This window comes from Delphinus delphis, chromosome 1 (genome assembly GCF_949987515.2).
Source record: "Delphinus delphis chromosome 1, mDelDel1.2, whole genome shotgun sequence".
In the NCBI taxonomy this organism is placed as follows: domain Eukaryota; kingdom Metazoa; phylum Chordata; class Mammalia; order Artiodactyla; family Delphinidae; genus Delphinus; species Delphinus delphis.
The window spans coordinates 20,426,392-20,451,957 of NC_082683.1; the positions used below are offsets into that span (position 1 = coordinate 20,426,392).

At 47.1% G+C, this 25,566-nt stretch overlaps 2 protein-coding genes across 5 annotated transcripts in view; both read left to right on the forward strand.

The window, feature by feature from the left end:
* Positions 1-885: 885 nt before the first annotated feature.
* Positions 886-13,007, forward strand: LIN28A (lin-28 homolog A). Its single transcript, XM_060000459.1, has 4 exons — positions 886-916; positions 1,382-1,566; positions 11,874-12,058; positions 12,791-13,007. The coding sequence occupies exons 1-4, from the start codon at positions 886-888 to the stop codon at positions 13,005-13,007; spliced, it is 618 nt and encodes a 205-aa protein (XP_059856442.1).
* Positions 13,008-17,474: 4,467 nt separating this feature from the next.
* DHDDS (dehydrodolichyl diphosphate synthase subunit) overlaps positions 17,475-25,566 on the forward strand; it is a 29,052-nt gene continuing 20,960 nt past the window's right edge. For 2 of the 4 annotated variants that reach the window (XM_060016954.1, XM_060016983.1), the window contains exons 1-4: positions 17,475-17,551; positions 18,271-18,386; positions 20,441-20,557; positions 22,946-23,088. In XM_060016954.1, the coding sequence (XP_059872937.1) occupies positions 18,324-18,386; positions 20,441-20,557; positions 22,946-23,088 (323 nt within the window). In that variant the 5' untranslated portion in view covers positions 17,475-17,551; positions 18,271-18,323. Of the gene's footprint in view, positions 17,552-18,202; positions 18,233-18,270; positions 18,387-20,440; positions 20,558-22,945; positions 23,089-25,566 lie in introns of those variants that run through there. The other 2 variants (XM_060016973.1, XM_060016964.1) reach the window with 2 other exon arrangements.

Sequence of the window (25,566 nt, forward strand, 5' to 3'; positions counted from 1 at the left end):
GGAGGCAGAGACATTCAGTTAGTCAGAGACAGACTTTGAGAGGCTGCACCTAGGTCAGGAGTGGAGATCAGCCCTGTTGGGTCTCCAACCTCCCCCCTGCTTCCCCATCCTAGGCTTCCTAGTGTCCTGAACTCCAGGTCTATCTAAGCACACGGGGGTGGGGGTGAGAGCGGGTCAGCGCTGAGCTGCCGGGTCAGCTCTGAGACCTGAAGGGGAAGGGAGGGGGAGGGGCGCTCAAGGGCTGGGGGAGGGGGAGGGCTCATCCATTTCTCCCTTGACAGGTGGTTTGTGTCTCTGATTGGCCAGCGCTGCCAGGCTCACACCTCCCTCCCCCAACTCTCTGGAATGTATAATTATCTGCAAGGGGGGTGGGGGTGGTGTGTGAGTGTGTGTGGGAGCAGTCACGTGGTTTTAAAACTACCCCCCCCACAGGCCCCCCACCTGTATGCTGCTTTGGGGACCCCTACTGAGTCCTTAAAGTGCAGGATCCCCAATTCCCGGGTACTCAAGACTTCTAGGGCTGACGGCCCCAATCTCCAGATGTGGGGGGGGCCGGGGGGTGTCAAACCTCAAGGTTCTGAGAAGGGACACCCCAGAGGTGTCAGAGACCGATGGGGCGGGGGTGGGGGGTGGGGGCCGGAGCTGGAGCCGGAGGGAAAGGGAGGGGAGAGGAGAGGGAGGGGAGGGGAGGGGGCTGCCCGCGGGGGGTTGGGTCATTGTCTTTTAGAATTTGGGAGCCTTTGAAAAGCCGTGGGCCCTCCCACCGCTATTGTGCTGGGGAAGATGTAGCAGCCTCTTCTCCGAGCCACCCCTTTGCCTCCGGACTTCTCTGGGGCCAGCAGCCGGCCGACCTGGGGCCCGGGGCCGCGGGCTCAGCCGACTACCATGGGCTCTGTGTCAAACCAGCAGTTTGCAGGTTCGACCTCGGGACTTACTGGGGACAACTTAGGCTGCAGGGGCGCCCAGAAGCCACATCAAAGGGAGGTGGGGGAAGTGTCCCCCAGGCTAGCCGAAGGACCCCAAGTCTGCGGCCTCCTGTTTCAGGGGGCGATCTCTGGAGCAAGGAACCCTGGTGTCCCAGTGCCGTGCAAGCTGAAGCTACGGGGGCGGGGGGAGAGAAGAGGAGGGGCCTGTCTGGCCGTCTGTCCCCGGGCAACGTGTAGTGGGAAGATGAGCAAAACTTTCGGGGCACCACTGGCCTCAGTTTAAGCTTGGGGAGCGCGGGAGGCAGCCGGGACAGGTATTTTCTCGTCGGCATCTTGGTAGCTGCAGCGCCTTGGGTGTCCACCCGCGGGCTGCACTCTCAGGTCTCCTTGCCGGGGTCTCTGGTGGGGTCCTCCAATTCCGTGGCCCCCCAGCTGAGCGCCCTCCCAATCTCCAGGTGGCGGCGCCAAGGCGCCGGAGGAGGCGCAGGAGGACGCGGCCCGGGCGGCCGAGGAGCCGCAGCTGCTGCACGGAGCCGGCATCTGTAAGTGGTTCAACGTGCGCATGGGATTCGGCTTCCTGTCCATGACTGCCCGCGCCGGGGTCGCACTCGACCCCCCGGTGGATGTCTTTGTGCACCAGGTGAGACCGACCCCTGTAACTTTGCCGCGGGAAGGGGATGTTGGCGCGCGGATCCAAGGGTGGGCAGACGGCCTCGGCTGTTGGGTTGAGGGAGATCAAGGGCCCTCATTGTGCGCTCCCATCTTTGCCGTGGCACCCCAGTTCTGAGTCCCCTTTAACTCCAGCGGGACGAGAGCTGGGGGCAGAGCCGAGTATCAGCACCCCTACCCCCCTCCGGGAACCCCTCTGGTTTACCACGTGTCTGTTACCTCTTTCCCCTGGGCAGGGGGCAGGGGGCAGGGGGCAGGGAGATGACCCCATGTGGCAGAACTAAGGTTGTATTGTGCTTGCCAGTGGGGGGAGGGCGAGCAGGCCGGCCAGGGAAGCACATGCCCGGTCAGAGCAGAGCCCTGAGCGCCCGCGCCTTTCACTATGGTGTGAATGGAGCTCCCGGCCTGGAAAGAGGGAGGGAAACCACTTCGGGACCCAACGGGGTAAAGCTGAGAAGTCAGTGGGGTCTCCTCACCCAGGTGATCACCCAAAACTCAAGCTCTGGGGCCTGGGTCGGTTTGGCAGATCCTTGAAGGATCTCTCTGGGGGCTTGAAAGTTCCTCGAGAACACAGTCTCAGGCACACGGTTCACTCGCTGGGCTTTTACTGTTCATTTCCTATCAGGAGAGAAAACCCAAGGAGCCCAGGCCTTAGATTCCTGGGCCAGGCTCGGAGGGAGTTAGGTTGCAACCCCAAGTTCTCAGTTAAAGCAAGGCAGCACAGTGGGGGTGAAATTCAGTGTCGCAGGGCAGAGGGTGGAGGGAGGCTAGCCTCTGGACCTATTCTCCTCAGCTTGGCATTTATGGCCCCAGACAGCCATTGATTGCTGTCCTAACATTCCCAGCCTCAAACAAGGAACCAGAGACTTCAGGTTTCCCTCCTCCCTGGCCACCCCTTCCTGAATATCTTAGAAGCATTTCTGTGGTCCTGGGCACAAGCCACACATAACCACCACGTAAAGGAAGTTGCTGCTTGTGTTCCCTCCACCTTTGGAGGTTTGGGGCTGGACCTGAGAAGAAATTGCTAATCCCAGGCACAGTAGGTTGACACCCAGGCCGGGCATGGAGGGGTTACTTCGGAGAGGTTGGCTTTAGGAGCAGTGGGGGAGGGGAAAGGAGGATGTGGGGATTAAGGGTTGGAGCCTGAGGGATGGTATTCTGGAGGGGGAGGGGTGGAGATGCTGGGTGGAGTAGTTGGAGGCAGCGGGGAAGTCTCTGAGCATGCCCCTCAGCGAGGACACAGAATGGGGGGAACAGGGGAGATAGAGGATATGGGGAGACGGGGGCCCACCAGTTAATGTTGGGGTCACTGGGCTACTAGAACATCTTTCCAGAAGGGTCGGCAGCAGAATGCTTGGCTATCCCCTTGCTTCACCCAGTTCCTCCACCCCCAACTTTACCCCCTCCCCATCAGACAACTAATTCTGGCTGGTGGCTTTGCCCCCTTCCCCGTCTCATTTACATATGTGAATGATAACCCACAGGAAGTAATTGTGGGAAAAAGAAGGGAATTGGCCTCTTTAGATCTATTAAATCACTTTATTACAGGAACCAGCTTTGAATGGCCCTCCTCAGCGGGGTGGCCAGCTCCCCCACTCTCCCATTTATCTGATCACAAAGAGATTAAAATCTCTCCTGGTCTGGAGATGACTGGACAGCTTCCCCAATTTTGGAAGGCTTGGAATAAAAGAGTCAAACCCAACATTTTCTTGCCTCCCTTCCAAAGGCTGTTGAATAGGGAAGGACTGAGGGGAATGTAGCCCCTCTGAGGTTCTTTGGTGATAACCCAACTCGCAAGGAAGGTTTTCCTGAGCAAATGCATCTGTGCCTCAGCCCACTTACCCTTAGGATCGAAAGCAGTTGGGAAATATTGGAGGGCATAAAGGAAAGCAGGGACCTTCTGGTTTGGGGAGTGGAGCCCGTACCACATTATTTCAGATGGGTTTGCTGGGAGATAACTGGACTTTGGGGTCTTGGAATGTCCAGGGACATTCCACAGTTGAATAAGTTATCAGGAGGAGTTGAGCTGGGATAAGGAATCAAGAATTTGTCTCCCTAACACCCCCTACTGACAGTCACAGAGGACAATGGTGGACATTCCCTGAGCCTCACCTGGTAGCTCTGTCTTTCGATTGTGCACTGCTGGGGCTTACGTTGATCCTCAAACCCTACCATAGCAGTTAGACTAGTGATTCCAGTCCTGCACTTGAGAGATTTGAAATCTCTCCCTGGGGATCTAATATAGAGGAGTTAGGTAGATGCAGGACAATCCTTAAAAATCCTCCTGCGGGAGGGGAGTGTTCCCAAAGTGGAGAGAGAGTGAGACATTTGAAAACCTCTCCTTTGGCTGCTGGTGGTGGGTACCTTAGAATTGCAGGGTGGGTGGTGAGCAAGATAACTGTCCTAAGATAACATCTGCTAAGGGAGGGGGTCAGGGAGCCCCTTTCCTAAGGAAAGAGGAGTGGGGAGCAATTAAACATTTTCTTTTCCCTTCCAAGGTTGGGCCTATTTGGTTCCCAACACGCTGTTCACTATTTTTGCACTCCCTGTCAAACACGCAGTGCCCCACAGAGGTGGATGAGTGGGAAAGAAAACCTACCTTTAGCTTTTTAAAAAAATGAGTAAATAAAACCCATAAAGCAAAGAGACTTCTGTAACAACCCTTTTACTCAGCCACAGGTCTTATGCTAGAACTCTCTTCCTGTCCCTGAATTTGGGGGAATTTAAGAATCATAATAATGGCAGGTGGCCAGCCCTTAAATCAAGGTTTCTCAATCTCAGCACTATTGACGTGTTTTGAGCAGGATAATTTCTCATGCTGGGCATCCCTCAGTTGCGACAACCAAAAATGTCTCCAGACATTGCCAAATGCCCCCTGGGAGGCAAACTCGCCCCCAGTTGAAAAACAGTTATACATCGCAAGGTGGAACAAGAAAGAGCTAACTACTGTCTCCTGGTTTCCTGAGGTTCACCAAGGATTCTCAATTCTCTATGGCCATTTTAAGAGTTTTGGCTTACCTCATGTTTTCCTGTGGCTCAACTCCCAAACCCCTTAGATTTGTAGAAATTTGAAAATGAGGAAAAGGTCCCCTGCTTTCTCCCACAGCTCTTTGGAACCCAAGTCTGTTTAAAATGGCTTTCTGGCTAAAATGCTGTATTACAAGGCTTGGAGGCCAAAGAAGAGCCCAAATTTGACCGAGGGACCAAGTTTGGGTTAGGAGAAGAAATTTCCAATACCGAGAAACTGCTGAAGCCACGTGGCCTGCTATTTCTGAAAAGGATGAGTGGGGGGTAGTGAGAGCAACTCAGACCCATCTAGAGTAGGGCTCTTGGGTTTGGGGGCAGGGAGAATGTAAAGGGATCTTTCCCACCTGGTTTATAACCTCACTAGTGCCTCTGATTACCCACCTTATGTTTCATTTTTTGATGTACTTGTCTTAACCCCTCTTCTAACCTGTAAACTCTTTGAAGAGAGAGACTAGCAGTCTGGTTAGTTTTCTAGTATGCACCTGGTGGGCTGAAGAAATGAATATGGGTCCCCTGAGGAATCAGGAGTACACTAACAGTTGGGGATCCTTGTCAGCAGAAGTCTTCCTCCAGACACAAAAGGCTGGAGGTAGGGAGGGAATGTTAACTGATAGTTGCTGTCTCTTTCTGGACTAGGGCCTGAATAGGGCCTGGCACTCGGTAGAAACACCATGAAAGCTTGTAGAGTGAGTGTCAGTGGATTGCAGTTGAGCTCCCGATAGGATATTGGAGGCACGGGTTTGATGGGTCATTCATTAGTTATTTCATTTCCATCTTAATAGGAAACTATTTTTTAAATGAGTGGATTTTTTCAGGAAGTTGGCAGAGAAGCACATGAGTTGGTTTGAGCATTATGGGATCTTCTTGGGTCCTTCTCTTTCTGAAGAGACCTGCTTTCTAGACAGTGTCCCAAGTAAAGGCTGTGCCACCATCATGAGCAAAGCTTGTGGTTGGTGACACCACAAGCTTGCCATACAAGTGGTTGTCAGTGATTTTCTCCAGGGCAAGGTTGTTTCTGGAACATTCCTAATCAAACTACCTATTGGAATTTGCTGGTGGTTTTTTTTTTTTTTTTTGAGAAACAGCCCTAGGCAAATCACCCCTCCTTTCTTCCTGCAGGCAAGAATAGCAATTACTATCAGTGTTAAATCTGGGAGGTCAAAGGAGGTTGGGGGGGGGAGGAGAAAACTTTCAAGAATAGTACCGCACTTAGTACAGAGGCAGCTTGGAGTTACTTAATTCAGACTGGAAAGGAGAGTAAATGGCTTTTGTCAACAGAGCAGAACAACAACTGGGTTACTGGTTTAAAACTCCCGGACACTTTCTTCACTCCATGGGTAGGTGGGGGGGGGGAACCACCCTGGGTTGGGTCCTCATCAGAGTTCAGTCTCCTTGCGACTCCATTTTCCTAAGCACCAAGGAGAAGACGCCCACCCTAAGGAGCTGGGAAGATCAATCTAGGTGAACACTCGCGTGCAGAGTTGAGAACCGCGGTCTCCTTCCTCTCTTCTGCTCCAGTCTCCCTCTGGCTGCCTTTGTGCCGCCTTGCTGATGAGCAGCACCATCTGGTGGAGAACTCCAGGCTGGAGCTCGTGGTCCTGGCTGTGTGTCTGAGCAGAGGCGATGTGTGTAGGGTTGTATGCTCACAGCCTTTGGTTCTGGACGGATCTCTTTCCCCCACCCTCCCTGACACACACATCAAAATAAACTGCTTCTAATAGAACCCATTGGTTTCCTAGCGCCTACCAAACCCTACCTTCAGGAATGACGCTTGGGTTGAACTGCGAGGACACCTCGGAACCAAGTCATTAAAATTACTTTCACCTGCGGCTTTTTACTTTTTCATTGTGGCTGTTAGAAAGTTTTTAAACGGCTGTGCGTCTTGCATTATATTGCATAGTGCTGGATATAGAGTCCGGCTAGTTGCAATCAGCTCGGGGCTCTCACACTATAAATTTGGTCAAGGTGCTTCACCCCTCTGCCTCTGTGACCTCACCTGTAACACAGGGGGCATGATAAGGTCTACCTCACAGGCTTGGTGTGAGGGTCACATGTGTTACGACATGTAAAGTGCTTAAAACACTGCTTAGCCTATAGTAAATATTAGTAATAAAATTAAATCTTGGTCATTTTAGATAGTAGAGAACTTAGTTTCTTCTACAAATGTTTGTGCACTGCTAGGCACCTAGAACTGAGGGTATAAACATGCACTAGGTAGTCTTGAGCTGGAAGGGCCCCGGGTTTTGCAGAAAAGCCAGAAACCCAAGCTTTGATCACGTCTGATCCCCTGCTTTTACAGATGATTATAGGAACCAGAACTTATTTATCCAAATTTCATAGAGCAAGTTGAGGGAAACTCGGGTTCCTGTGAGCTTTTTACTCCATGTGTCCTGAGTGACCCCTTAGGTCCCTTCTATCTCTAACTTATAAAGGCATACTTGATGTGGGGGAAGCTTAGAGTAGGCAGTGGTGAGGTATTAGGGGGGCGGAAAGACTAAGTACTGTAATTGGCCCAAGTCCTTCCTTGCCATCCAAAAAAAGAAATGCCTCCTGTAACTTTTCTGTCCGATTAAATGCCATCTTCCCCTCTCCCCACTATAGGCTGCCCACCCTCCTACCTCAAACAAATTGGGAAAGGAAGATGGGAGGCCTGCCTCCCTCCCACCTTTAATATAATTTATCTGAATAAATAACCCTAATTAGGTCCCTGAGTAAAAGGTTTGACTGAAAGCCCTGGAAGGGTGGGAGGGCAGGTCAGAAGGAAAGATGGCTGTTGGCAATGGTGACTTTGGCAGACCAGCAAGCTTGACTGGGGAAGAAAGGTGTCTCTGTATCCGTTTCTCTCACCGTGACCATAACCCTTATGTGGAGAGGAAGGAAGGAACTGATGAATGCGGTGAATGTGGGGTGGGGGGGAGTCAGGGGGGAATCTGCAGCCTCTGGAACTCCAGGAATCTGACCACCAGAACCAGCCAGTGTCAACTCTTTGTTTCCCCGGAGCTGGGCTCTATTGGGGGAGCTCAAGCCTTGCCCCTCCCCCCCCAGGTCTTTTCTTTTTGGAGGGGATGGAGAGAGGGGCGGGGCCCAGGCCCTGCTTTGTGTGTGGCTGGGGGTGGGGTGGGGTGATAGCAAGAATTTCAGGCTCCTTTCCGATCAGGCCCTGTGAGGCAGGCTCCGTGGGGCTGCACGCCGATTACCTACCTGATAAGAGAGGAATTCAAACTATGTGTTTTAGAAAGGGGCGGGGTAGGCCCCCCACCCCCACCCCTGGGAGCCACCCTTGGAGACCACCAGTCTAAATCTTGACCTGTTATGGTGAGGTGCCTGCAGGGTTGGGGGTTTTTTGGTTTTGTTTTTTTTCACCCTTTTAAAGTCTTAAGCAGACCTCAAATCCTCCAGTGATGGAGTGGATGAGCTGAGAGGGCTGGTCAATTTCATATGTCCCCATTTATATTATCCTCTTGTTCTCATAGTAAGCCTAGGAGGTGTGGATGGAGGAGAGTGTTGTCCTCAGTAAACTGGAGCTCAGAGAGGGGATGTTTTTCTGAGTTTCCACTGCCAGTTAGTGATAAAAACTAGAGTTAAAATTCCCAGTCTCTTGACACTTCTTTCTCACGGTTACCCTGCCCTCATCCAGTCTGAAGAGGTTGATGATAATAATTGCCACTCAGGATTTATGTGTGGCAGGCTATGTGTTAACTACTTTTCATGCATAAACCCTCACAGCACCACCATAAAATTATTATTTACTCCATTTTGTAGGGTAGCACAGAAAGTGGGGACAGGCTGTCAGATTCTAAACCCTGGCTCTTAGTCACTTATCTATCTGCTGAATCACAGCAAGGACTGGGAGTGTTCCAGCCTAAGAGCCCACTAGGCAAATGGGAAAAGCTGGGTTTGCCTGGGTCAAGAATGCTCTTGGTCTGGCTCCTCCAGCACCTCCTGACTCACTGGCTTGTCCCAGCTCAATAAGAGACAAGTCAGATTTAACATCAAATTCAGTGTGGTTGTTACACAACGGGGAGGGGGAAAGAGATTTCACCTTTCTGAAATGTTTTTATTTTCTGCTTTAATGCTCCACATCAAGATTGGTGGGGGGAGTCATCACAATTCTGGCTGTTACTGTGGGAAAAAGAAGAAAGGATCCCCAACCTTTGGAATATTTCATTGATATTTATTGAGCATATATTCTTCATGTTTCCCTGCCCGCGTAATCTTCATTAAAATCTTAGGGGGCTTCCCTGGTGGCGCAGTGGTTGAGAGTCCGCCTGCCGATGCAGGGGACACGGGTTCGTGCCCCGGTCCGGGAAGATCCCACATGCCACGGAGCGGCTGGGCCCGTGAGCCGTGGCCGCTGAGACTGCGCGTCCAGGCTCCGCAACGGGAGAGGCCACAACAGTGAGAGGCCCGCGTACCGCAAAAGAAAAACAAACAAAAAACAAAAATCTTAGGTAGGGATTTCCCTGGTGGCGCAGTGGATGGGACTCTGCGCTCCCAGTGCAGTGGGACCAGCTACGATCCCTGGTCTCAGAACTAGATCCCACATGCATGCTGCAACTGAGATTCGCATGCCACAGCTAAGGAACCCTGGAGCCGTAGCTAAGGGGGCCCACCTGCTGCGACTGGAGAGCCCACGCGGTGCTGCAACTGGGAAGCCGGCGGGCCACAACTGAGGAGCCCGCCTGCCACAACTAGGACCCAGTGCAACCAAAAAAAACAAAAAAAAAACCCTAAGGTAGGTTTTTATCCTGTTCTCTGAGGCCCAGAGGTGAGTGACTGACCAAGGTCACACATGATGCTGGAAATTGGTAGAAACAGCATTTCATGAACCAGGTTGTGTCTGGCACCTGAGCCTATGCTCTTAACCAATTACCTCAACGGAAGTTTTGTCTTAAGCAGTACCATCTAAATTAAAACAAAAATGTAAATGACTGAAGAATTGGGGATCGCATCTGGCAAAAGAGCATGTTTCACCTAAGTCCCAGTTTGAAATATCCACCCTGCCCCATCACTACCACCAGCAGCATGACATGCCTCAAGCCAGGACTGGGTGCACGATGATCCCTTTTGCTTCTGAACCGCATTTTCAATGAGGACTGCACCTTGTTGACGTATTTGACGTGCTCTTTGGATGTTTTGGAAGCTATCTATAATGAAGCCTATTCTGGGCAGGGTCTGGGAGAGGCTGTCACTCCACTGATGTGTTGTTGACGCAGTAAGTGGCAAGGTGAAATGGACTGTGAGCTTCAAATCGGAAACCCTGGGTTCTTCTGACCCTGGTTTTGCCATTCAACTAGCTGTGTGAATAACTCCTTTTTTTTTGGTTCAAACATGCAGTGTTTTGGTGAGATCGTTCCACACATTCGAAGTCCTTTCCTTTAACAATTTGCTCATCTTCCCAAGTAAAATAATTAAAACCTACCTCCTTGTTCATTCATCCAAAATGTGCTAGGCATTATTTAGGTGTCAAAATGCAGCAGTGAACAAAACAGGGACTTTATTTACAAGTTTACATTCTTTTTAATGGCTTCATGGTATTTTTGTTTTCTGTTGGTTTTTTTTGAACGAGTGAGATACTGAACATATGTGTCATGCTAAATCCTCCCGCAAATTACCTGCTTATATTCTGTTCTGTGATTCTTTTTATTCTTTTTTTATTCTTTTTTTTTTGCGGTACGCGGGCCTCTCGCTGTTGGGACCTCTCCCGTTCCGGAGCACAGGCTCCAGACGCGCAGCCTCAGCGGCCATGGCTCACGGGCCCAGCCGCTCTGCGGCATGTGGGATCTTCCTGGACCGGGGCAGGAACCCGTGTCCCCTGCATCGGCAAGCGGACTCTCAACCACTGCGCCACCAGGGAAGCCCTGTGATTCTTTTTTCTTACTGACTTACAGTAGCTTTTTGTAGTTTTATCAGTTTAGTTATCTGACTTGATTTTTAAAAAAACTGTCTCAAAGTTTTTTCCTCTTAACACTGAGATATTTAATTCTTCCGAAATATGTTTTGCATACGTATGATGCAAAGTGTAGAGTTCTGGCTTCATTTTCAAATGGATAACTGTTTTCTCAATAGTATTTATGGAATTGTTTTCCTCACCTGTTGATTTCTCCACTTAATCTTGGATCTCCCAGTAGACTTTCCCTTCTAATCCACTGATCTGTCTGCTTGGGTCATACTGCCTTTTCCCTTCAACTTTCAGAAACATTGTTTTGATATAATTTCAAACTTGGGAAAAGGTTGCAAGAATAATACTAAAAACTCCCATATAACCTTTACCCAGATTTATCGGTCCTTAATATTTTGTCCCATTTGCTTTTTTATTCTTTTTCTTTGTACAGATAGACAGATATCAAGCATCTTTAAATATTTCAGTGTTTTTTCTAAAATAGGGCCATTCTCTTACCTAATCTCAGTACAATGATCAAAATTAGGGAACTTAACATTGAAACATTTATCTACCATATGCAAATTTTGTCAGTTGTTCTAATATTTTTTCTTGTTCTAAGATCCAATCCAGAGTCATGTGTTGCATTCAGTTTCTTTACTTCTCTGGGGTTTGTCTTTCATGACTGACATTTTTTAAGTGTATAGGCCTGTTACTTTATTTGTTTTTTATTTTTATTTATGTTTATTTATATTTAATTTTGGCTGCATTTGGGTCTTCACTGCTGCACGCGGGCTTTCTCTAGTTGCAGCGAGCCAGGGCTACTCTTCCTTGTGTTTCTCGGGCTTCTCATGTTGTGGAGTACGGATTCTATGCATGCGGGCTCAGTAGTTGTGACTCACCGGCTCTAGAGCACTGGCTCAGTAGTTGTGGCGCACGGGCTTAGTTGCTCTGCGGCATGTGAGATCTTCCCGGACCAGGGCTTGAACCCGTGTCCCCTGCATTGGCAGGCGGGTTCTTAACCACTTCGCCACCAGGGAAGCCCCAGGTCTGTTACTTTATATTTTACAATTTTACATTGGTTGATTTCTTATAAATGCTATGTTTAAGAATTTTTCTTCTGTTTTATTTTTCTTAGAACTTTGAGACTAGCTGCAAAAAATGCTATGGCATCTGTTTATCTAATGATTGTCCCTAATGTGATGTAGATATTTTGTTCTTAATTGTGATGACTCTTTGAGTCACAGTTTCTTTACCGATAAAATGGAAGTGTTCTTCCAACCTTAGAGGAACATGTGCATGCAGGTTTTTTTGGTTTTGGTGTAATAATGGAGACTAACATTAAAATCTACCATGCTTCCCTCCCCCAGAGTAAGCTGCACATGGAGGGCTTCCGGAGCCTGAAGGAGGGTGAGGCCGTAGAGTTCACCTTTAAGAAGTCTGCCAAGGGCCTGGAATCTATCCGAGTCACCGGCCCTGGTGGGGTGTTCTGTATTGGGAGTGAGAGGCGGCCCAAAGGGAAGAACATGCAGAAACGCAGATCAAAGGGAGACAGGTATGGATTGCAAGGCAGCTTGTGTGTGGGTTGGGAGGGACATGCTGAGGATGAGGAAAACTCTCCTCATTTTGCCCCTTTCTTGGACCAGATTGCCAAAGGTAAAAGGAAGCCTGCGGCCCCTGGATGTGGGAGGTGAAGAGAGGGCAGTATGTGAGGAGGGTACTTCATGACCTAGCTCTTCTACTTGACAAGTAATTACGTTCTGTTAGCACTAGCCTCGATTGCTAAACGGATTTCATGATACTAACCTCACATGATTATTTTAGAACTAAAAGAGACCATGGATGTGAAAGTGTATGTGGTCAGGACAAGATGGTGTATCTGTACCTGTTGCTTCTTCACCACGTCTCCAAATGGCTGGTTTCTTCCATCTTAGTTCTGTGCTCAAACAGATCACATAGTCTGGCTCCTTTAATTTCTATATTTTTATTGAATGACAGGTACTCTTTTTAAAGGTATGGTAGTTCCCAATTGGGGTCCAGAATTTCTGTTCTTGGTATTTTCAAGTTGACATGAATCGGAAGGTATCATCTAGACAATTACGTATCTGGAAAGGACTCAGAGTCATCTAGTCATATTCCTCCTTTTGTAAGTGGGGAAATTGGTCTCTGGGAAGGGAAGTGGGTATAGTAACAACTTGAACCAGAGCCCAGGTGTCCTCTTTCAGAGGAAGGCTTGTAGTCTCTTCTCACTCCTTTCTCTCAACTTTACCATGTTGCTTGGTGCTAGGTGCTACAACTGTGGAGGTCTAGACCATCATGCCAAGGAATGCAAACTGCCACCCCAGCCCAAGAAGTGCCACTTCTGCCAGAGCATCAACCACATGGTGGCCTCGTGTCCACTGAAGGCCCAGCAAGCTCCCAGCTCCCAGGGAAAGCCAGCCTGCTTTCGGGAGGAGGAAGAAGAGATCCATAGCCCTGCCATGCTCCCCGAGGCCCAGAATTGAGCCACAGTGGGTGGGGGCTATCCGTGTGTGATCAGGAAGTTTTGAGGAACAGGCATCCATCGGCAGAGTGGAGAAAGTGGGGACAGGGTGGGTAGGGGGCAGCTGGCACTGCCATATATCTCAGGCCGGGGGCCAAAGCGTCACCCCCTCTTTCCTCTTGGTGGGGGGGAAGGGGTGAGGCAAAGAAACTCCAATCATGCTCTATCCAAATGCACGTGAGGGCTTTGGGGGGTAACCCTTCCTGCATGCTTTATCTGAGTCTCCACCCCCAGAATCTCCAGCTTCTGAAAGTGGCCTGGATAGGGAAGTTGTTTTACTCTTCAAGAAGGATATGGAATAATATTTCCCGTGCCAGAGTGAAAAGATTAAGCATGAGACCAGATTGATGGACCCAACCCACAAGCCACTACATTCTGTGGGAGGAAATATCTCAGGGGTAAGGCAGGGTTTTCCACATCTTGTCTGCTCACAACCTCCTCCTGGGAGAGAGTGCTGAGAGAACTGTCCCAAGCAGTGGGTTGTGATGACAGGCAAAAGGGGGGTTGAGGGAACAGCTGCAGACCTGCTGCTTCTAAGCTCACTCCCACCCCATTCTGGGCCAATACAATTTTATTTATTTGCTCCCTTGGATGACTGTACCTTGGGTCCCACTTTCTTCAGGATGCCAACTGCACTAGCTGTGTGCGAATGACGTATCTTGTGCATTTTAACTTTTTTTTTCATAATATAAATATTCTGGTTTTGTATTTTTGTGTATTTTAATCTAAGGCCCTCATTCCTGCACTGTGTTCTCAGGTACGTGAGCAATCTCAGGGATAAGTCGGCGACAGCTCCGGGTCTGCACAGCAGGAATACTTTTTGTTGCTCTATCACCAGAGAGCACAACTATTTGGAGCGTATAGCCTATTGAACTACCTCATTTTTGCCAATTAGAGCTGGCTTTTCTGCCACAGTGTCCTCTTGAAACCCCTCCATCTTCAATGTTTCATGGGAGACTAGGTTTTAACTGGGTTGCCCCATGGCTTGGTCTCCTTCTACTGAAAGATTGGAAATTGGTCTGAACAGGAAAAGGTGGTACAGAGAGGTTAGGAGAGGCTGGGCCAGGTAAAAGGTGCAGAGAGGGGAAGCCAAGATTAGGCAGAGGTCATCTGTATGTGTGATAAAGGATTCCTGTTCCAGACCTGTAATCCCAGGGCATAGGACTCGCTTTACATACCAGGTCCATCCTTCAGTGGATTGGGCTAGGCCTAACATACACAACAGGGTGTATTGTATGTGTTTTTGTAAAAACTGTGAGTTGGTAAGGACAGGTTTTAAGAACGATGCCTCTGTACCCATCTCGAGCTGCCCAGGGATGGATATATGAAGCAAGGACAAGATCCTTAATCTTTAACAATTCTGGACTTTTCCTCCTTGGTTTCCAGAGAGACCATCAGTGATGGCTTCTTTGTGGTTCCCAGAGCCAGTGTCCTGCCCTGCTGCAGCAGTAATTAGTGTCATGGTAGCTAAAGGAGAAAAGGGGGTTTCGTTTACATGCTGTGAGATCACTGCAAACCTACCTCACTGTGTTGTAACGGGGCAAATGCAATAGAACGCATTGGGTGATGTGTGTCTGATCCTGGGTTCTTGTCTCCCCCAATTGCTGCCCCCCTCTAGTTATTGTATTTGTCTGGACTTCGTAGGACTTCACAAGTAGCTGATTTGGTGATTGCTAGGTGGCCTAGTTTGTGTAAATATAATGTGTTGGTCTTCTCCATGTTCTTTTGGGGTTTTATTGTTTACAAACTTCTTTTTATATTGAGAAAAATAGCCAAAGCATCTTTGACAAAAGGTCTGCACCAGCCAAAAAGATCTGAAACATAAACTTGGGGGCCCCTCTTCTTGAAGTGGGAGGTCTTGAACTACACTTTCTTTTGTGTTCCCCTTCCCCTGTTTCCTATTTCGAACAAGATTTTCTGTCCTAAACACTGTATTCCTACCCCCTCTTCTTTCCCCCTTCGTGCCCTCCCCAAAAATAGTCCATACACCTATACGTTTAATTTGTGGGGTGTCTGTGATTAAATGATTTGTGCAAAAATCCTGAAGAAGCTAAGAACTCACCATCCCTTGTTCTCAATCTCCTGAGTCATGACCATTCCTTGATTTGATTCATTCCAAAGAGACTGCTGTCTTTGCATGGATTAAAACCTACTTTAATCTCTAATCCTAGGGTTAGAGGAGCAACGAGGGGGCCTTCCATGTAGAAAGTGGGGTTGAGAGACCACGAAAGGAAAGATGAATGTATAGTCAAGTCACTCAGGAACTTTTATGCAGGTGCAAGAAACTTATGTCAAAGTGGCCACAAAATTGTTTAATAGGAGACGGACGAATGTAACTCCATGTTTACTGCTAGAAACCAAAGCTTTGTGTGAAATCTTGAATTTATGGGGAGGGAGGGAGGGTAGAAAAGCATGTACCTGTTCTTCATCCCTTCCCCTCATTACTGAACTGCAGGAGACTGAGCCCCCTTGGGCTTTGGCGACCCCATCTGGGCAGTGTTTATTTGTTGGTTGATTTTGCTGTGCCAGGTACTTCCTTTCCCATTTGCTATCATTTTGTAACACATGCTGACCCCTTTCCCTTCCCCTTCTTTTCCTTGGGAAAATACAACGAATAAAGACTTATTGGTACCGAAACTGTCATCTCCTTGGTTGATATTTAAGGTGCTTTCTTCCTACCATTATTTCCACTTTCTTGGATTGGGACTCAAGTCACAAGAACCATTAAGTTTTCTGTTCAGCCATTTTGTTAGGAGTGAATCTTGAAAGTTCAGTCTTTTTAGCACCTCATTACAGTGGATTTTTGTTTCTAGTTAAGGCCTCTTGTCCTTTCCTTGGAAGCTGCCACATTCAAGAGGGGATTAAGGGCTTGGCATGCATAAGAATGGGGTTGCCTGTGCCACTGACTGGGATGAAAGGATGGGGCCATGGCTTGGGGCATGAGACCCTAATAATACTTTGTCCCTTGCTCCTCAAAGCCCTTTACAAATCTTAATTAATTAACCCCCTGCAGCAACCCAGGGATGGAAATACAGGGGAAACTGTTGAAATTGAGGCCAGAGGAGATACACTGACCAGCTATAAACACATGTTAACAAGTTCACTAGCCTGATGAACACTGTATTTTTAAACATCTAGCTCCCCCTAAGGGAAGGAGGGTTTAGAAAAGAAAGACTTGATTGGAGGCATACCAACTATCACCCAAAGTGCACCGAAACGTTAACAGAACAAGGGTAAGAAGTTTCATATATCCCTCTAGGGACTTCCTACCAAAAGTCAAAGCTGACCTTGGAAGATGTTAAAAGTAGCAAGCTACTACTGGACTTCACTAAATGGTTTTCCTGCAAAATTGAAGAAATCAGCTAGGCAGAAACTTACTAACCTACATGCAAAGCAGGAAAGATGGAAAAGCTTAAGAGACCATTCATGGGTGGGTTACTCATCTCTGGAGGGCATTCTTTGATCATTTCACTCTGTTAAAAATAACCCTTTCATCAGAAAGAGTGGAAGACAAAAGTAATGAATCGGGAGTCATGACTACAGCATCTCTTGCCTTGTTTCCTTGACACTGCAACCCAAAGTAAGAAACTACAAGAAGGTTCTCTGAAAATGGTAAAGTTTTTTTTTTTTCCCCTTCTCTCATTTTAAGAAAACTAAACTCCCAATATCTTTTGTGAGTTAGTGCCTCAAATTCCTGCAACCCTTTTCTTTAAAGGTTTGGTACAGAATGAATGCCCTTGATTTTTCTGTCAGGGTTAGTTGATGGCCTTTCTTAAACTTTAGAAGTCATTCTTAGAGTTCTTTCTGGCCTTAACCCTTTTTTGAGTTCTTTGGGTAGGTCCTGAGAATGCAAATCCCAAAATCTTGAGTGCCTTAAATCAGCACAAATTAAGTGCCCTCCCTGTGAGGCTAACTACGGCTAGGAACTTCGCAAACGATTAAATTCACTAAATAAGACAAAACAGTATAAAAACAGGATATTTAAGACTTCTACCAAAAAAAAAAAACAAACAAAAAACACTTGTACCAGAGCTCTAAAGCCAGTGTAGCGGCCTTCCAGCTAGCAGGACGCCGCCTTACCCCTTTTCTCAAAAGTCCAAACTGCCACCAGTGGCTAAGAAGTCCCAGCATTTCTGAGGTGGGGTTCCCCTAATTCTTGCCCCGTAACCTAGCCCGCCTGTCTACAGACTTCTCGGCTCTCCCAGGTGGTCTGAACCCCGCCTTCCCCAGCCGGGTCCCTCGCACGTGGCCCGGAGCCGGGTAGCCCGCGCGCTTATCCCCTTCACCCCAACGTGCCCCGCCCCTGGAGTGCGCACAGCCGAGAACTCTAGCTTAGCTCAGCTCCGCTCCTCCTCCGAGCGCGCAGGCGCAGGTGAGGGCCCCGCCCATTCGGTGACGGCAGAAGCGTGTCCCAGCGCCCAAAGATGACGTGTTCTTCCAGCGCCACGTCGTGAGGAAGTGTCGGTGCCCTCGAGCTGTTGAAAGGTGCCGGCGGAGCCTGTCAAGGTGCTGGATTCAGGGGGTGGATTAGAGGAGAAGAGGAGAGAGATGACTGAGCGGGAGGCAGCTGTGGGAGAGACAAAGAGGATAGTGGAAGATACAAGTGAAGGAGTAAATAATTGGGAAATCTCTGGGGTAGGAGGTAACGGGTGCAACAACTGAAGGGGTTAGTGACCCGGAGCCCCGAGAGTGGGAAACAGCCTGGTGGAAGATGGAGAAGGAAGAAGGGGGAAGGATCAGGATGTAGGCACTACGATGTGACAGGAAGCAGACTTACATGTTCAGAAAAAGGCTGTGCAGACTCTGAGAAAAAAGGGGATGGGAGCAAGGTCCACCAAGCCCATAGAACCAAGGAAAGGCCTCTGCGCCCAAAGGTCCTATTGGCTTATAAATTTTGAGTAGTGAAAGACTAGAGGCTTAGAACAGTGTCTTTTTCTTTTTTTTTGGCTCTGCCGGGTCTTAGTTGTGGCACACGGGATCTTAAGTTGCAGCATGCGAACTCTTAGTTGTGGCATGTGGGATCTAGTTCCCTAACCAGAGATCAAAGCCGGGCCCCATGCATTGGGAGCGCAGAGTCTTAGACACTGGACCACCAGGGAAGTCCAGGGCCAGTGTTTTTGGATTCTAATGCTGGCTGATCTCTACCGTTTTGGTGAATCCCTGCAAGTCAGCCATAGTTGTTTGCAGGTGTGGTGACTTCTAATTCTCTGTCTTGTTTATACAAGGTTACCTGGTTGGTGACTAATTGTTCTGTGCTTCTTCTGCTGAGGCAAGAACTATGTCATGGATCAAGGAAGGAGAGCTGTCGTTTTGGGAGCGGTTCTGTGCCAACATCATAAAGGTGAGCAGTGGCCCAATGCACCAGTTGGCCTTTTGGTTCGTTGGGTAATCTTATATTAAAACCTGTTATAAAAACTGGGTAACCCATGATATTTATGGATTTGTAGTAGAATTTAGCAATGGTATCAAAGAGCCTTAGAATTGTAGGTAACTTTCAGGTCTACATTTCTGGCAGATTATTGTCCTAACTCTCACATTTTCAGGAAGCCTGAGACCTCCCAATATCATTGGGCAGCATAGACTGTTAGATCTTCCTGAAATTTGTTTCCCTAGAACTTTGATCTATTATTCCTAGTATTGTCCTCTGGGCTTTATTTTGTTTTGTTTTGTTTTTTTAATTTATTTTTGGCTGCATTGGGTCTTCATTGTTGTGTGCGGGCTTTCTCTAGTTGCGGTGAGCGGGGGCTACTCTTTGTTGCAGTGCATGGGCTTCTCACTGTGCTGGCTTCTCTTTGTTGTGGAACACGGGCTCTAGGCGTCCTGGCTTCAGTAGCTGTGGCATGCGGGCTCAGTAGTTGTGGCTTGCGGGCTCTAGAGCTCAGGCTCAGTAGTTGTGGCCCACGGGCTTAGTCGCTCCGCGGCATGTGGGATCTTCCCAGACCAGGGATCGAACCCTGTCCCTTGCATTGGCAGGCAGATTCTTAACCACTGCGCCACCAGGGAAGTCCCTGACCTCTGGGTTTAGATAAAATAACTAATCTTTCTTTGATGTGACAGTAGAGCATAATGGTTAAGAGGATTCTGGAGGCAAACATGAATGGAAGTTCTATTCTATCGTTTATTAACCATGTGACTTTATATGGTGATTTTGAGGATTAAATGAAACTACATAGAAAACACTCAGCACTGTGTCTAGCAGTTTTTAATTACTATTATTGGGGCTGTCTTTCAATCATTTCAAGACTACAATCACTCTGTTTCCTACACTCCACTCCCTAGATCTTCCCTCAGCTTTTTCTCTAGGAATCACAGCAATGTTATATCCTCCTCACATGAAAGGTTTGATATTGGAGCCAGTCAGCTTGGTTTTATTTTTCAGCCACAGGCTGCCAAGCAGCAAGTAGCAGTGAATTTATGAGTAAGTAAGCCTTGTACCCACACATACACTCACACACAAATGCCAGGTGATCTCAGGCAGTCCAGGAAATAGAAAAGCATCTCCTCAAGGAAACACTGCGGTCACGTGTTGGGAAGAACAAGCTGCATGACTTTACTGGAATTTTTTTTTTTTATGGCTATATATGGGGGACAAAAGTAGAAAATGTTGGGAGATGCAGGGGAAGTGGTCTATGAAGAGCCCCTCCAGTGAGGGAAAATAGCCCAAGGAGTGAATTTTTGCTATGATAGACAACAAAAGTCTGCTCTAGGCCAGGTAAGAAGTTTTGTTTGCCCCCAAAATGTCTTTTTTGTTTGTTTTCAAATGGCTCCTGACATTTAAATTTTTATAAAAATCTTGATTAGCTTCTCTTGTAAAATAAGAAGATCCAACAATATGAGGCCCCCATTCCTGTGTGACAGGACTCGGATACAACTGAGAAGTGTATGCCTCTTGTGTGGAGGATGCCCTTTACATTTGGCCATACCCATCAATATCCTTCCTGTGCCTTCCAGTTGAAGGCTAACGAAACCAAGGTGGTGGTTAAAGGCATATGGTTAGGAGATGAACTCTGAAAGCACATAGACCTAAATTTGAATCCCCACTTTGTCTCTTCTTGGCTGTGTGACTTATGCAAGTCACTTGACCTCTCTGAGCCTCAGTTGTTTCACCTATAAAATGAAGATAACACTATTTACTTCATATGTTTGTATGATAAAAAATTAAGATGAAATGTGAAAAGCTCAGCATAGTACTTGGCATGTAGTAAGGGCTCAATAAACATATAAATAAAAATGAATAAAAGTGCTTAATGCTTATGTATTGAGCTAAAAGTACAGAATACCCAGTTCCCTTCCTCAGGGCTTTTATCATATAGCTCAAGCCTGTCAGCTTGGAATATTGTCTCCCTTTATCTCTGAGGAGTATGTGATGTGTTCATTTCTCTTCTTACTTCACAGGCAGGCCCAATGCCCAAACACATTGCGTTTATAATGGATGGGAACCGTCGCTATGCCAAGAAGTGCCAAGTGGAGAGGCAAGAGGGTCACTCACAGGGCTTCAACAAACTGGCTGAGGTGGGTACACGTTGCAGAACCCAAGGTGAATGGTCTGTGGAGAATTGGATTATAGCTAGAAAACCAGGCCCTGAGTTTGCTGTGGTTTGAGAGTGCTTTTTTATAGCTGTTTGTCTGTTTTATTGCTTGCTTGCTAGCCATAGATCTCATATCAACATTAACAGAAAATTAAGTCATCCAGTGAATCATCACAAAATATTAGAAATAAGAACAAAATTGTCTCCTCTTACCACTTTAATCAACAATTTATGTTTTTCTGTGCCTCGTCCCAATCCTTGTAATATGTTCAACATGACTTAACATTTATAAAATTACATCTATAGCTTTGATAACCTTATTTTTTTCTTGACATTTTGGCAAGTATTTTTCTAGGTTGATCTATGGCTTTCTACCTATATGTTTTAATGGCTGTGGAACATTTTTCCTGAGGATCTGACATAGTTTGTTTAGCTGCTCCACTATTATTGGACATCATAAATGGTACTAGTTTAGAATAAATTCTTAGAAGTGACATTTCCAGAGCAAAGGTAGAGGGTGACTACCCATCCTGAGGTTGAGGTGTTTCTCAGGACACAGGCCTTTAAGTGCTTAAACTAGGAAGAGTGCCAGACAAACCAGGACGTCACTCCAACCAAACGTCATCAAGGTTTTATGGTTTTAATGCCCACTGCAAATTGGGAAACAGTAAATTTATCAATAAGAATGGAATATGTCGATCTTTGTGAAACTCTGTAGTCCACGGATCCCAGCTTCTTGGCACAAGAACACGTCCTGAAGCCAGGGCAGTGATATTTTTTGTCTTGAATGAGTGGTTGTGGGGTTCTCTCCAACACTGAGGTCTTCAGGTTTGTTGATCTCAGTTTCTCTTTTGTGACTAAGAGGCAGGTTTTGCCTAGTGCTTAGGAGCTTAAGCTCTGTAGTCACTCAGAACTCATTGGCACCCCTACTCTGCCACTTCCTGGCTCTGTGACCTGCTACAAGTTACGTAGCTTCCCTTTGCCTCAGTTCCTTCATCTGTAAAATGGGGAGATTACATGAGGATTAAACAAGATGGCACAATGAAAAGCATGTGGCACAAGACCTGGCATAAAGGATGTGCTCAAAAAATTGAAGCTGTTGTTATTAGCCTATGTTAACTGAGGTCAGTGGTGGGCTCCGACCCAGGTGTACCCACCAAGTTTGCTGCCTGGTAAGATCTTCAGGTCCCAAGCCTATTCAAGTGTCAGGTTTGCGCTGGTAATTTTCCTGAGGTGGCAGTGAATGGGTTTGTATGTCTGATAAGGGATTAGAAAGGTAGCTCTTCAGCTTTATTTCTTCAGTTCTGTTTGAATGTCTTCTGTCCCTTACCTTTAACCTCCAGGCTCCCCATCTCAACACTGTTATTCTCATCTTCAGTTTGTTCTCCACCTTTAGTGGCACTGGGTTAGAGCAGTACCGTACCAAAGGACTGAGTTTAAATTTGAGTTTCACTTCTTTTTTCGTTGAGGTATAATTTCATACAGGGAAATGCACAGATTTGGGGTTTTGACAGTTGCATTCATCTGTCTAATTCACAGCCCTGTCAAGATATAGAACATTTCCATCTCTCTAGCAAGTTCCTTTGTGCCCCTTCCCAGTCAAACCCTGTCCTCCCTCCTCTTCTCCTCCCCTTCCCCCTCACCTTCTGATTTCTATCACTCTAGATGAGTTTTTGCTGTTCTAGAACCTCATATAATGGATTCATATGGTAGAGCTGTGGACTTTTGACTCGTCTTCAACTTTCTGAGCCTCAGTTTTATCATCTCTAAAGTAGGCATGAAAACAATAATTCCTTTCTCAAGGGGTAGCTTGAAGAATCAAATGAAATAATGTATGTGAAAACCCTTTGCAGACTTAAATGATACACAGCTGTGCAATTGTTGCTTTTATTCTTATAACTCATCAGCCTCTCAGTCTATTGGAATAATGATGTTATGCTGTGAGTAATAATACCTTGTGTGTTTATGTATCTTTAGCCACCTTGTGAGGGATGGATTGTGATCCTATTTTACAGATAAGGAGACTTAGGCCCTGAGAGGTTAAATGATATGCCTGCAGTCGCATAGCAAGTGCTTGATGGAGTGAGAGACTGGAACCTAGATATTTATTCTCTCAGTGAAGAGCTCTTTCCAGTAAACCACAATAGCATCAGCATAATAGTACTCATTAGGTTCACATTTTTCAGTCTCTCAGGTGGTGGCTTTCTGCTTATTTGGTTCATTATTCTGAGAGAGGCATTGGTATTATCCTAGCTTTACCCAGTTTGGGGAGGAGAAAAGTCTGTCTCTCACTGAGTCGGGGCTGAGGCATCTCCTGTTTCCCTTCCTGCTCTTTCCTTGTACCCTAGCTCCTTGCCTTCTCCCCTCTCAGACTCTGCGTTGGTGTTTGAACCTGGGCGTCCTAGAGGTGACGGTCTACGCATTCAGCATTGAGAACTTCAAACGCTCCAAGAGTGAGGTAGATGGGCTAATGGATCTGGCCCGGCAGAAGTTCAGCCGCTTGATGGAAGAAAAGTAAGATGCTGTCAGAGGGGGAGCCTGTGTTCTTATACCACCTCCAGCCTTACCTAACCCTCAACTGTCTTTTCTGAGGCTAGTTAAGGAACTCTAAACCCTTCTACTGTTAGTTAGGCCTCTTCAGTGGCAAATATGGCAAGCTAGTTTTCCTTCCTTCCTTCCTTCCTTCCTTCCTTCCTTCCTTCCTTCCTTCCTTCCTCCCTCCCTCCCTCCCTTCCTCCCTTCCCTTCCCTTCCCTTCCCTTTCCTTCCTTCCTTCCTTCCTTATTTATTTATTTGAGGATATAGAGGTATTTCACAGAATTCAAGGATACAGATAGCCAACCTCAGGCAAAACTGAAGCCAGGAATTGAAATCGATTAGGTAGAGCCTCCTCAGACATTTATTTCCTTTGCTCCACAGGCTAACTTTGTCTTCTTCAAGAGAGCTGCTCAGAATGAATTAAAACCCTTAATTGGTCCACCTTAGTTCAAATTTCTACCCCAGGACCAGTGAACTGTGACCAGGGAAGTAGAGTGAGAGAGACTTTGAAAAAGCCATTTTCTGCTGTGCAGTCATCCCTAAAAAGTTACTGTACTTCCCTGCATATACCCTTGGACGGGACAGGATGATGCATAAAAGCCCTTTATGGGGATGAGTCAGTACTGTTCTTGCTATCACTAAGTTTAAGCTTAACTTAGGGAGCAAAGCCAGAATGGGGCAAAGTGGAAGTTTGGTGGAGATTATTTGTTTCACAGCGTGGAACCCTCTTCAGCCAGGACTGCCCCAAAGTGTTCATTACAACCATTCTCTGCCCAGCTCCTCCCCACACCAGGACCAGGAAGATGAGAGAACAGAGAGCTTAGAGCTCTAGTGGAGCTGGACCTGGGACAGGTCTGTCATTTCCATCCCTGTGTGGGTCAGGGTGCGGGGAGCATAGCCAGGCTTCTCTCTATCCATATTAGTCTCTGGGCCACAGACATTACTCCTTCCCTTGTGGCTCAGAATTCACACCCAAGGGGCTGGGGACAGAGGTAATGGGGCCACATTCCAGGTGTTCAAATTCTTCAAATTCTTCTGTACTTCACACTAATCTTACCTTTTTTAAGTGCTTATACTATGTGTCAGACCCTGAGCCTAACATGTACTCTCATTTAAAATTCACATTATCCTGTGAGAAAGATATTATGATCCCATTTGTAGAGAGGAAGAAAGTAAAAACCAGAGAAGTTTAGGGGTGTATCCTGGGTCACACAGCTATCAGACAGGCAGAGCCAAAACACACAAGGTCTTTCTGACTCTAGAGCTGAGCTGTTGTCTGCTGTAGAGACAAGAAGCAGTCTTAACACTTCTTGAAAGATCAAAATCCATGGCAGTAGAGGTGCTCCTGAGATTGTTCTAATCAGTCACGAGTAGAGAAGATGGTCTTAGGTTACTAAGTCCTAGGCAGAGCAAGAAGAAACCTTAGTGGTGGTTTTCCAGCAATGTGCCACAGAACCCCGTAGTTGTGAGGAGTGGGCATGCAAGGACCCAGAGGGAATGGGGTATACAGTGCTTGTTTGCATTTATCTATTTTATATGTTGGGCTTCTGTTTAAGATTTGATTTGAAGAAAGACTTGTTTGGCTAAAAAGTTTGGAAAACCACTGGCCTAGTTCAGTTTCATCAGTTGGGAAACTAATCCTGGTGAAGAGAAGAGAAAGGTTTGCCCATGGTCACGCAGCTAGCTAGTGGCAGAGCCAGGCTGGGAGCCCAGATCTCCTGGCTCCTTGCCAGGGCTTTTACACCTCCTTACTCAGGTCATGTGCCTGATGTCTGAGAATAAGCACTTTCACAATATGACGGGTGGTTATGCAAGGTCAGATAGTAATTGGTGGCACTAGGCACTAGGGCTTGAATCTAGGTATTCTTTTTTTTTTTGGCTACACCACACAGCATGCAGGGTCTTAGTTCCCCGACCAGGGATGAAACCCGTGTCCCCTGCAGTAGAACCATGGAGGAACCGTGGAATTCCTGAATCTAGGTATTCTTATTCAGAGCAACATTTGAACAAAGTAATTTGATCAAGATCAGACAGCTGGTGAGTAGAAAGCCAGAAATCGAACTTAGGGAGTTTGGTTCCAGAGCCTGTCTTTTTAATCACAACATTACACTGCCTCCATATATATATGTCTGATCTTGAACAAATTACTTAACCTCCCTGTGCCTCAGTTTCTTCGTCTGTAAAAGGGGAATGATAATGGTGTCTGCCTCAAAGGTTGATGTAAGGATGGAATGCATGTAGAACACTTAGACCAATGTCTGGCACTTAGTAAACATATAATTAATGTTAGATGTTACGAAAGTAACCAATAATACAACTCCTGCTGTTGAGGAGTTTATTCACCCATCAAAATGGGACAAACAGCACAGAACACGTGAAATGCAACTTGTCGACAAGGACACACAAGGCGGTGTAATGTGTGGTAAAGAGGTTTGGGTTCTCAAATCAGGCAAAC